General features: G+C 43.2%; 1 protein-coding gene across 36 annotated transcripts in view; it reads right to left on the reverse strand.

The window, feature by feature from the left end:
- Positions 1-12,028, reverse strand: part of IKZF1 (IKAROS family zinc finger 1) — a 97,066-nt gene that overhangs the window by 26,119 nt on the left and 58,919 nt on the right. For 12 of the 36 annotated variants that reach the window (XM_070499072.1, XM_044778192.2, XM_070499903.1 and 9 more), the window contains exons 4-5: positions 9,744-9,803; positions 1,433-1,693 (exon numbers count right to left, since the gene is read on the reverse strand). The exons of 11 other annotated variants lie outside the window; for them this stretch is intronic. In XM_070499072.1, coding sequence (XP_070355173.1) covers positions 1,433-1,693; positions 9,744-9,803 — 321 coding nt within the window. Of the gene's footprint in view, positions 1-1,432; positions 1,694-2,476; positions 2,499-9,743; positions 9,804-12,028 lie in introns of those variants that run through there. 13 more of the 36 variants (XM_044778193.2, XM_044778195.2, XM_070500010.1 and 10 more) reach the window with 2 other exon arrangements.

The following is a 12,028-nucleotide window of genomic DNA, read 5'->3' on the forward strand; positions in this document are numbered from 1 at the left end:
TAAACGTATTTTATGATTTTCCAGATGTACTACAGATAAAAGGCATCATTTTGGAAACTGCCCTGATTCAGATATAAAAATCACAACTCCACAAAGATCTGCATTCTCTGACAGTTTTTTTGCTCAACAAATTTTCCGAATTCTTGTTAATTTTTGATAATCATATATTTCTTGGCCCCAAGTAAGAATCACATGATTTTGAAGCCGCCTTTCTCACTTCCCTGAGATATCTTATGAAATCTGTTGTGCCTCCAAAGCATGCTTTTCCTCTGATTGGTTTGTTTTTCTCCTGTGGAGTACAGTGGCAGATACTGGCTTTATGATGACCTACTGGTGCCAGCCCCTAGACAAGGATGACTCAGGGTTTCCATTTTATGTTTAAACTTTCGGTGACCACTAGAGTTGGTGAATTTATTGTGTTTTGCTCAGCCTTAGGGCAAAACAGTAAAGTTTCTGTTCAATTCAAAAAGTCACTTTACGAACACAGTTAAAGGTAAAATGCATCCTCATTAATACTGTATTTTGAAGATTGTCTAGTGCCATTAGTGGTGACTTGACAGTTTTGGTGGAAAAATATGTGGCTGGTCAATTGTCATGAGGGAGCACTGGGGAGCATGGAGGGGGACGGACCAGGACTCTACTCCCCGCCCCTCAATGTGAGAACATCTCAGGACCTTGAGCACAGACACCCAGCACTAGATTGTCCTCATTCCTTCCTTTTTGGACACAGAATATTATATTCGCTTATGCTTCAAAATCCTCTAATAGACAGGGATTTGGTATTAAATTCTTTACCAATTTTAGATGAAAACTAGTGGCAATCAATCTTGTTCAGAGTCTCACCTGTTGGAGGGTAAGCGATCTGAAAATTGATCTGAAATTCTTTCTGAAAGACTAAACTTTGCTGCTTTTCCATCATTCACTAACGTTTGTAAAACTCAAGCCCTGTTAATTTGAATACTAACGAATGCGTATTTTACTCATGGTTTCTCAGTAGGAAATTTGAGGCGTTCATTTTGGTGTATTGATCTTTCTGTTTTGCTTTGTCTTGTTTTCTGAAGGGTGAGCCACTCGGCACCTTCCGTCTAACGGCTCCACTGCCCCTATTTAGGGGGCATGACCTCAGGCCCTTGATGGAACTTGCATGTGAGGCTATTAACTTTTCCTTTCTGTTTTATTGCTTTAATTTATAAGGTCAAATTGGTGCATGTTTAGAAGTCCGTTTGGATGCTGTTCCAGAATGAGAACGCTACGCCCCGCTATGACAAGGAAGCCCGGCAGCTCTGCCAGCCGATCTGAAACAGGCTCAGAACACTCAACTAACACAGGGTATCTTTCTCCTGCAACGTCAGCTAAGACAGGATATATTTCTCCTGCAACACCCCAGAGACCTTTTCCAGGCCATTAAAGGAGGAACTATGCCAGGCCTTACCAGTGTGGCTTCTTTTGTGGACCATGAGCACATTGGGGCCGATGCAAATTATCCCACAGACATCACACTTTAGTTTGCCGTTAGGAAGTCGAATGCCTCCAGCTCCTGACAAAGTTTTGTTGCCTTGGCCACTGTGGGAGCCATTCATTTTCTCTCCTGAGGCATCAATCATTCGTAAATCCTCCGCACATTCTTCCCCATTCATTTCACAGGCACGCCCATTCTCTTCATCACTCTGAGTCTCTACTTTAACATTACTGGCTGAAAGAAATAATACAGGGTGCCACTCAGTGTCATCGCAAAAAACAAAACAGAACAACACAGCAGCAAAAAGACAACCAACTAGAAGCGGAGCGCTCCTCAATAGAAGGTTCTTCGCAGCTTCTACCCCAGGGACAGAGCTCTGAGCTTCAGACGTGTGGCCTACAGGGCCTCGAGGGCACGCCCGAGGAAGCATGGCAGGTCTGGGGTGATCTGCCTGCCCTCTCCATAGGTCTGAATGGCAGTGTTGAAAATGCACGAAATAGCTATTTATAAATTCTCACACAGTGGGATCCACAGGGACAGCCTGTGGCACCTCCAGAGTGAGCTGAGGCTGAATGCTACCCTCACACCTGAAGGGGAGTGTTGATCACATAATCCGGCTCCTGAGGGGGTGTGACCTGGTTTGTTAAAATCCCTCACAATTAGTTAAGCCTGAAAAAGTCTCCTACTTACAATGCTAACTTTCCTTATTTCATATATCAATAAACTTTGGGATAAAACCAGCAAATACTTGCTCAGATTTCTGACCACAGATTCCTTAAAGATTTTTGTTTGTTTCTTTGGAATAGGATCATTCTAACTCCTTGTTATTTCACAATAATAATAAAACCTGTGTCCTGAAGTAGAAGCATAATTTTTTACATTTCTTCCAACTGCCTAAGGGTGGGTTGTGATAGTGTGTGAATGTCAGAGATCTAGAACGGCTTTTCAAAGGGAAAGATGCGTGGGGGGAGGGGTGGTGAAGCGCTGGTGTTAATGACTACAATAACCACTACTTACTCTGCATTATCATTTCCTTTAAGTCACATTTAGGGTAATTATTTATGTCACTTGCATATTTTTCTTGGTAAAGAAAATAAGACACATTTTGCGTGTATTCCGCTGAAACGCTGACTGATGTGAATGGATGACTCCAACACTGTAACGACCAGGAGAAAATGCTCTTACACCAAGACCCATCATTTTCATTATAGTCTCTACAGATTAATAAGAGGATGCAGGTAAATTTTGCTAAATAAAATGATCACTGAGATAGATGACAATCATGACTACAAAATCTTTGACAGATGTTTTGAATGAGTGGTTCTCAAAGTTTCGCCCCTGGACCAGCATCATTAACAGCACCTGAGGACTTGTTGGAAGAGCAAGTTCTTGAGTCCATCTCATACCCATTGAACCAGACATGGGGGCGAGGTGGGCGTGGCCCGGCACTGCCTGTCTTCATGGGCCCTCCAGGGGATCGTCCGTACACCCAAGTCTGAGAACAACCATTCTAAACAGTCAGCTTGGTGAATAACACTCCAAGTTTATTGTATTCAACACATTCCTCTTGATTTGGACATCTAGAGCCCAGACTCCAAAATCAAAATTCCTGGTTTGGAATCCCATCTCACTCTTCATAAGCTGTGAGAGCTTGAGCGAGTCATGTAACTTCTCTGTGTCCTGGTTTCCTCATCCACAAAAACAGGAACTATCAGCATTGGCCTAACAGGGACGTTGTGAGGATTTAGTGGGTAAACAGATGGGAAGTTAGCTCAGGAGAGTGACTGGGCATGGCAAGGGGAAGCCCATTCCCAATAGAGCCATAACCTGGAGGGGGGTTCTGTCTCACCCCAATAATGTTCACGGCACTTACCACGTGCCAGGCACACAGCAATTTAAGTGCACTGTAGCATTTAACTCTTGCGACAACACAATAAGGGAGGTACTATTATTATCCTAATTTATAATTGAAGAAGCTCAGGCACAGAGAGGTTGAACAGCTTGCCTAAGGTCACACAGCTAGCAAGTGGCAGAGCTGGGAGGTACTGCAGGCAGCCTGGCTCCAGTGCCCACATTCCTAACCACTATACTGCCAAGGTTTTCCCATTAGCTCTTTGGAGAAAGACTTACAAACAAATAAGTGAATGGAATGAATTAGCTAGAACATGGGCCACAACTGTCATTGTGGACTTTGAGATCCCAGAAATAAGGCAGTGTCTCTTCCCTACAGATCCCGGCAGGACCATCCCGAGAAAGCCAGTCCCCAAATGCGCCTGCCTACAAGATTCCAAAGAGCAGAGACTGAGAAGCCCCCGCATCCCAGCAGCATCCTGATGACTTCTCCCAGCCGCCAAAGCCAAGGGATGGAGTCCTACTGACACGGTGCGTGTGGGAGACGAGACCAGCAGGGGAGCTGAGTGTGCTTTCTGAAGTCTGAACTCTCTGGAAGTGGTGCTCCCAGGTATGTGTGTTTACCTTTTCAGGTGGAAACTGATTCACTGGGGCTCATTGCCGACCAGGTTCTGAACCAAGTGCTCTGGAAACACGACAATAAAGCTTCAACGACCTCTCAACTCTTTAACCTGGGACTAATTTTAACCATCCATCTCATTTTTTTGTTTGTTCATTTGTCTGTTTTAATGAGATCGGGGCATTCCAGAGCACAGTGGAACAAATTATTGCTGGCGTGGCAAGTTCTCCAACCACTGGAGCTGAGACAGAGGGCTGAAGCACAGGGTGTAGGTCAAGGGCACCCATGGCCGGAAGAAGGAGCCCACACAGATGAACAAGGGCTGGGATAATCCCCTTAGCATGCTCCTCCACGTGGCTCCATTTCATAAATTTTGAGGCAACCAGTTAAAGAGAACTGACTCTTGCTTTCCCAAGGATACACATATTGCACTTTCCAGAAACTCCCACCTGTTCTGTTTTATTAAGAAAGACAGGTATTTGTGCCACGCTCTGGTATGCTCTGTGGCTTGGGCTGTTGACGACAATGTGGTCCCTTCCTGGGGAGGAGCAGAAGGGCAGGAAAGCATGGGGGTGACCTTTAGGGTTCTGACATCAGGAGCTTGCAGGCTGCTTACAGAGGAGGCCAAGCTGTGTCAGGAGGGAAGATGACGGGGACAGCAGGAGACGAAGGCATGGGATGGGTGTTGCCTTAAACACCACAGCGGTCCTCAAGCCAGAAGACTTGAGACCAGTTGCTAATTTGACCAGTGGTTCTTGAAGGTGGGATTTTGTCATTATCATGCCAGGTGAGATTTACTCTGAGAAGTGTAACAGAATAAAAAAACCAGGAGGCTTAAAGGGCATGAAAGCTTATCATAAATTATCTTGAGATCATTGTGGATCCCCAGGTACATCAGTTCCAGAATAGGCAAAGCTCAAATAATAAAATTCAGGATTCTGTGATGTCCTAGGTTTCTGAAAAAAGTATGCAAACAATACCCCCACGTCACTGTGGCAAGGAAAAGGAACCACAAAGAACGAGACCTGGACAGAGGGCTCCATATAAATGAGCGCCAGACACATTTCGAAATAGGAGTCAGACGGCAGATGCTCGGCGTTTTAGAGATGGAAGCTTGCGAGCACTCTGGGGACAAATTCTAGGTCACATTATGACAGGAAAGGTCTGTGGGGACAAAGAGAGGGAAAGGATGAACATGGGGATCAGGGGGATCTGAGAGAACAAAGAGGGCAACACTGTCAGCCATGGGGCACGTCAGACGTGTGAACTATCTCTAAATACGGGGGAAAGGTTCTCATCTCTTCGTGGACAAATGCAAACTGGGTGCTGGCCTCATAGAAGAGATGGAGAGATTTCTGCCCACCTGAGGAGGGTGTCCATGAAAACAGGGGCTGTCATCTGGCTAGGAGGAGAATACAGGCAACATGCTTATTATTTTTGTAGATGACAGAAATCGGGGATGAAACTATCTTAATAAATGGCAACCACAGACTGGATTTCAAAAGTTGAAATCTAATAGATATAAACGTAAGGTCCACTTAAGTTAAAATGCACATTTTAAAAACACAAGCTCAGGATAGGGCATCTTGTCTTGACTTGGGTAAGTGTGACAAAGTCTTCTGGGGTTTTAGCTGATGGTAAGTTCCATTAGTGATGTGCCAGAAAAACGAAAACAGAAGATACAGTCTTGGGGTCTTGCGTTAATTGCAATCTGGAGTCCCTTGCACTGGCCAAGGCACATACCTCCTTTAAAAAGGGCAAGCACAGACTGGAGTGGGTCAGAAATAAGGAAGTGAGTGAGGGACTGAAACCAATTCCTATGGGGACGTCGACAGGACTGGACATGCTGGGCTCAGAGAAACTTCCAGCTGAGATGCCTCCTCAAGCTCCTTGAGCAAATAGGACCAGCACTTCCTGGTCTGGCTGCTGAGCGAAGAGAAGGCACGAGGAGAGACACAGAGGGATCAGAGGTTCCTCCAAGAGAGGAGCTCCTTCCTCGCCCCGAGAGGCCCCCACCCAGCACAGAGGAGCAGAGGGGTGATGCGTGGAGCTTGTGGGCACCAAGGCTGGTGGGCTCCTTCTGTGGGCAGGTTGTCACTTAGGGAGCCGGAAGGGATGCACACTTCTGTGGAGGGCTGTTCCTGCACCTCTATATGCACTTGTGAGGGAGGCTCAGCGGGTCTGTATGAGTGTTTGTGGCCCTGTTATTTTGAATTCCCCAAGCCTGCAGAAGTCAATGGCACCAGCAGACGCTTCAACTAGTGAAGGGGGAGTTGGGGAATGGATGACTAGCATTTATTTAAGCTGTCCATTTCCGGAAGTTTCAATCCAACTGGAGCCCACCCAAAGGGATATGCAAGACTGTTACTTTACTCTCTTGAGAATGCAGCATGGCCAGTCCTTTTGTTTTCTTCATTACTGGCACTCCTTGAATGGTGCAGATCAGACCCGCCCCATAATCAATTCCAGGAAATTGTTGGTCTCTCCTAATTTGCATTTATTGTATTGTGGTCCACCCCACGGATGTTGTCTCTATGGAGAGCTAACCAGGGCTCCTGCTGACTGGCCTACCCTTCTCTGAATCCCTAAATCACTCCATCTGCTCCATCTCCTTGGAGCCGGAACTGCTTAGCTGCAGTATGGTTTCTATGAAATGTTATACTCCTCTGAACATAAGGATTATACTTATAAATATTTTGTAACTCCATCCCTCCACCATTTAGAAAAATGTCGAACTCAGTAAAGTGCTGAACTGAACCAATTAAATATAGAACGTGAAATGGAGACTTGGGCATTTTTTCACCAGGGAACACTCTGGCTCAGGGCTAACCCTATAGCTCTTTCACCAACTACCGAGGGCTAATGGGCAGGGGCCCAATTTTATTACTTAATAAATGTGACTTACATTAAGAGCGGATGTCTTCAAACCCCGAGTCAAAGCTCCTTTCTTTCCTAGATGCTCTTTCAACTTAGGGAAAACTAAAATCTTACTGCTACATATTTTAGAGGCCTACTCTGTTATTAGTAAGACAACAGTCTTGAGAGAGACCCCCAACCCCCTGAACGGAAGGCAGACTTTAGCATAGGGACAAGCTTAGCGCTGAAGAACCTGGAATCCAGGGAACTCAGGGTCAACAGGGCCAAGAGGCTGGGATCTGCTGCCAAGCACTGTGTGTGCTCATGAATGATTAATGCATTTTAATGCAAAGGTAGAATGCGCAGTGGCAGTCCCCACCTCACAAAGGCGTTAGGTCTCCTCTTCATCGGCTTTTCTCTTTCAGAACATGTCTTTATCTTTACTGGTAAGGTAAATGTTTGCTACTCAGACTCCATTTTTCCACTGAAAAGATATCCCGAATCGTCACTATAGCATGAGTTTGGGCCATGCAAGCTTGAAATGCTCAATATTTTAAATGAAAAATGGAAGGCAGAAATATTCCTGCAACTGGTGACTAGCAAGTAAAAATCAAATGGAATTTATTTAAGGGGCCGGCCCCATGGTCGAGTGGTTAAGTTTGTGTGCTCTGCTTTGGCGGCCCAGGCTTTCACTGTTCGGATCTTGGGCACAGACCTAGCACCGCTCATCGGGCCACGCTGAGCTGGTGTCTCAAAGCAGAACTAGAAGGACCTACAAGTAGAATATTCAACTATATACTGGGGGGCTCTGGGGAGAGGAAGGAAAAAAAAAAAAGATGGCCAAGAGATGTTAGCTCAGGGCCAATCTTTTAAAAAAACAATTTAAGATACATCTTGAATGAGGAAAATTAAATGAAAATTTGATATACAAATACATATAAAAAATAAAGAGGAGATAATGTAGATGGTTGTGCGCTGCTTCCTAAAGAGATTTATGAAAACTTTTAAGGGTTTTTAAGGTTAATGAAACCATTTATTATAACTGATATCATTTAAAATGTACGGTTTTTTTTTTTCTTGTCAAGATGCATGATTAGAAGTATTTTTATCCTTATTTGATGTTTTAGGCCTTTAAATGGAATGAAGTCAGGGAGAAAGAAAAGAGGAAGAGTGTGGAAAAAAAAGTTATAAGCATATTTACATTTTCCTCAGGCAACTAAGGGCACAAATTGGGACAGAGGAGGCAGAGGCCATCAAATAGCTTATATTTTTCATTCTTAAGGAAGAAAAGAGGTGGTGAGGGGTGAGGAGGACAATTCTCTATCATGACCACTAGGTGGTGATGTTGGCTCAGAACAGCTGGGTTGCAGTGCTGGTGAAGTCAAGATCAACAGCTATTTGTGTGAGGAGGATACTTCCAATTTGGGTACATGGGAAGGGTTAGGGAAGAAAAAGAGAGAGATGCTAATACTTTGTGAACGCATTTGTATAAATATATAGACAGGAAGTGTATCAAAACGTATATCATCTATCTTATAAAATTTCCAAGCATCATATATCTTTATATGCTGCAAGTTTTTACATACTGAAGTCTTCACCAAAGGCTCTGCTTCAACATTACAATATACTTGCGCCTAAATCTTACTCAGATTTGCTGCAAACATGCCTTTGAATGCATTACCTTACTCTTATGTGCATTTGGCTCTTCAGCATTTTAATGATGTGATTGTTAATCTCAAAATTAATGTTATTTCTCTGTCCTAGTACCACCATGTTTCATATAATCATGTAGGCATACATATACATATATGCACACATTTACATATACATACATGAATATTTCCCAGAAAGAGATATCAAGCTATTATTTTAAAGTTGAATCAAAGGAACGTGAGTAGGAGAAAGACGTCTATAACTCTTATAGACGTACTGGGAAGGCAGCCAATCTAGGCGGTGAGCAGAGGGCTATACTTAGATGGACACTGTGAAATCCTTTAGATATCAAAGAGTTTTTGATAACCAGGATGTCAGAAACCTATCTCTGTTACTGACACTTGTTAGATCAGAGCCTGTATTAATAATTGTTACAGTATTTAACAAGCACAACCTATGTTCTGATGTTGTTTTGCAGTAGAAAATTTCCTAACACAAACTCTGAAGATTTAAGTCCTAAGGGGACAACCAGCCTGTATCACTTTAAATATTCAGCTCTCTGTACATTTTTAAAAAGCACTCTCCATTCCTTAAAATACTCCTTCAAGAATGTTGCCCCAATATATTTATCATTTATCATCTCTCAATACCTAAAAATGAAAAATGAAATTAACATCTGCTTTTGGTTTAACGGCTCAGATCAGGAATGTCCTGCACACATGAAGTACTAAGTGGGTTTGCTCAGGCAACAAGGCACCACAGACTAACGGCCTCGACGCCCTGCGATTTTTCTCTTCTCAGTTCTGAAATTAATACTTCAGAGCAACAGAAGGAGAGTACGTATCTTTTTACTGTCCTACAAAATTGTAAAAATTATCTTGAAAACATGTTGGGTTGTTTAACGGTGACAGAAAGTCTGGCTATTTTATCATCATACTCAATAAGAAGGAGATAATCATAATATTAGTAACAAAACTGTTAACACCATTAGTAGAGTAACAATTGTATTAATACTACTGTTATTTCTACCTAAAGGTAGTAAACTATTACTCTACTGCCACCACAAAAGGCACAGCCCACAGTACATCTTTCAACAGTCTAAAATGTTACATATATCCTTTATTATAGAAATGATGTCCCTGATGGTAGATGTTTAAGGAACAGAATGTCAAAATTTAATTTATCTCATTTTGCAAGTATGAAGGAAGGTGATGAAAAAACATGCATTCACAGTATTTACACTATGGAAACCGAACATGAAATGAACATGCGTTTCTGTTTTCTAGAAGCAAAGCATATACTTACGAGAGAAAGATTTGGGAATTATTGCATGAAAATCCCTAAAGCCATCAGCCCCATATGTAACTGCAATAAAGAAGGCAAAAAAGAAAGCTGGGTTGTGATACCGTTTGAGAGATATAGTAAGAATTTAAAAGAAAGCATTAGTTTTTAAAAAGAAAGTATTATTGTTCAAAAACATTATTTAGCTACTAATTGGCTACTGTTAGCCCTCACAGAGGCAAGTGAAAAGGTGACACAGTGAAAGAGTCCTCCGAAAGAGGACTGCAATTCATGGCATTAGATCATAGAGTTCTGGAGCAACCTCTGAGGTGTGACATCTCAGGGGAAGTAACCTAAAACATTCCAGAACTATGAGAAACCTTTCAGCAGAATGGGTACACACAGGTCCAAGATCTCGGCAGCACCGCATAGCTCCTCCTGAGAGAATACTTTTCTACCCAAGAGCAGCGTGTTTCTGAATGGGCTGCTTGCAATAGCAAATGTTCTTCATTCAGCATTCAATGTTTTCTTAGAAAGTGTTCATAGAAAATTAGAAAATATTCATGCAACACACTGAGTGGGGAAAAATTAGTGTTTCCCCTACCTCAAAAAGAGCTACCAAATTCTGTGGGCATTCCTTATCAGCTGCTTTCACAAATGTTATCACCGCCTCAAATCTTCAAGTTCTTGTTCTGTTTTATAGGTCAGAGCTTCCTGGTGTGTGCCTATGTCTTAAGACAGTAGATATCGCGCATGCAAACACGTGCGTGCACACACACGCATAATTTTCTCTCCAAGAGTGGCATCTCAGTGACTATCAGTTACGTGCACAGCGTAGCTGCCACATTACACTTGTTGGATGGCACTTCTGAATTAGCAGAGTAAAGACTCCATGTTATCCTGCAGGGAACACCTCAACTTTGCTCAAACCAGTGTTTTCCAAACTTATTTGACCACAGACCCTCCCTTTTTCTTGTGGAAAATTTATTACAATATTGGGATAATGGGCAAACACAGCTTGGCAGACACTTCCACAGCTGTTCCTGGAAGTGACTACCTTAATTATTTCCCAAGAAACTCAGTCTTCCTCCATTTATACAGTTCTTTGATCATCCAAATCTAGCAGAGAAAGTCACTACCATGTGTCTGTCAGACATTGCTATCATCAGTTGGTTTGCCTGGCTGCACGTGAGCTGGAGGGCCCCAGAGAGTCCACATCAGGTCGATTTTACAGTGACCTCTCCGATTCCGTTGTCTTCAATGAGCCCTAACCCTTTATATCAACTTTTCCAGCCTCAGTGGCTCCATGTCATGGGGGTGCTACCATCTCAGGGAATGCGAGAAAAGGCAAAGATGTTTTGAAAGGGATGTGTTATCTTTTTAAGATGGGGACATTACAATACGTGATATAATATAAAATTCTCTGATTACATGACATAACTGCCACAATTCCCTGAGACAGTGCTGATACTGCCGACAGGGGCTTGAGTAGGACTTGATTCGAAAGTCAACTTCCTAATGTGTCCCTCAGCTGCACAGGCCACAGCTCGTGTGTGTGGTGATGAAGACAGCAGCCGGAGGTGTTCGTGCACACTGCTAAACTCACCGGTAAAGGAGCTGGGGGGTTAGAATTGAATACAATTTACCCAAAAATCGTCTCACCATCAGAAAATGTAGACTCGTACAGGTGTCAAGTGATCAAAGTGTAAGCCTTGAAATACGTAAGTTTGTCAGGAGGCTTTCCATTTCGCCCATTACCATTTAATAAACTATTACTACAATACATCATCACACATTAAATGTTAACTGTTTTTTAGGAGAATCAAATTAACTTTTTAGTTTTTGTCTTTAATATTTGATTCTTTAAAAATTAAAAAAAGTTTAAAAAACAAAACATAGCTGTAACTACAGAGTTGTTCTACTTGCCCCTAGGGGAGCTAACTGGTCAGAATTCACTCTTGCTCATGCCCCACACACGCTCAGGCACACATCAGCTGCCCAGTGGCAACAAGAAGCCCATGGTATCTACATGGGCCGGAGGTTACGCACAACAAGAAAAATGTGAAAACTCACTCTATCTGGTCCTGTCCTGCCCTGCCATGTCCTGTCCTGTTCTGTCCTGTCCTATCCAGCCCTGTCCTATCTTGTTCCGTCCTGTCCTGCCCTGTCCCATTCTGTCCTGTCCTAACCTATCCTTTCCTATCTTGTCCTGTCCTGTCCTGCCCTGTCCTGCCCTGTCCTATCCTGTCCTGTCCTATCCTGTCCTGTCCTGTCCTGTCCTGTCCCATCCCGTCCTATCCTGTCCTATC

Source organism: Equus asinus, chromosome 1 (assembly GCF_041296235.1).
Source record: "Equus asinus isolate D_3611 breed Donkey chromosome 1, EquAss-T2T_v2, whole genome shotgun sequence".
In the NCBI taxonomy this organism is placed as follows: Eukaryota; Metazoa; Chordata; class Mammalia; order Perissodactyla; family Equidae; genus Equus; species Equus asinus.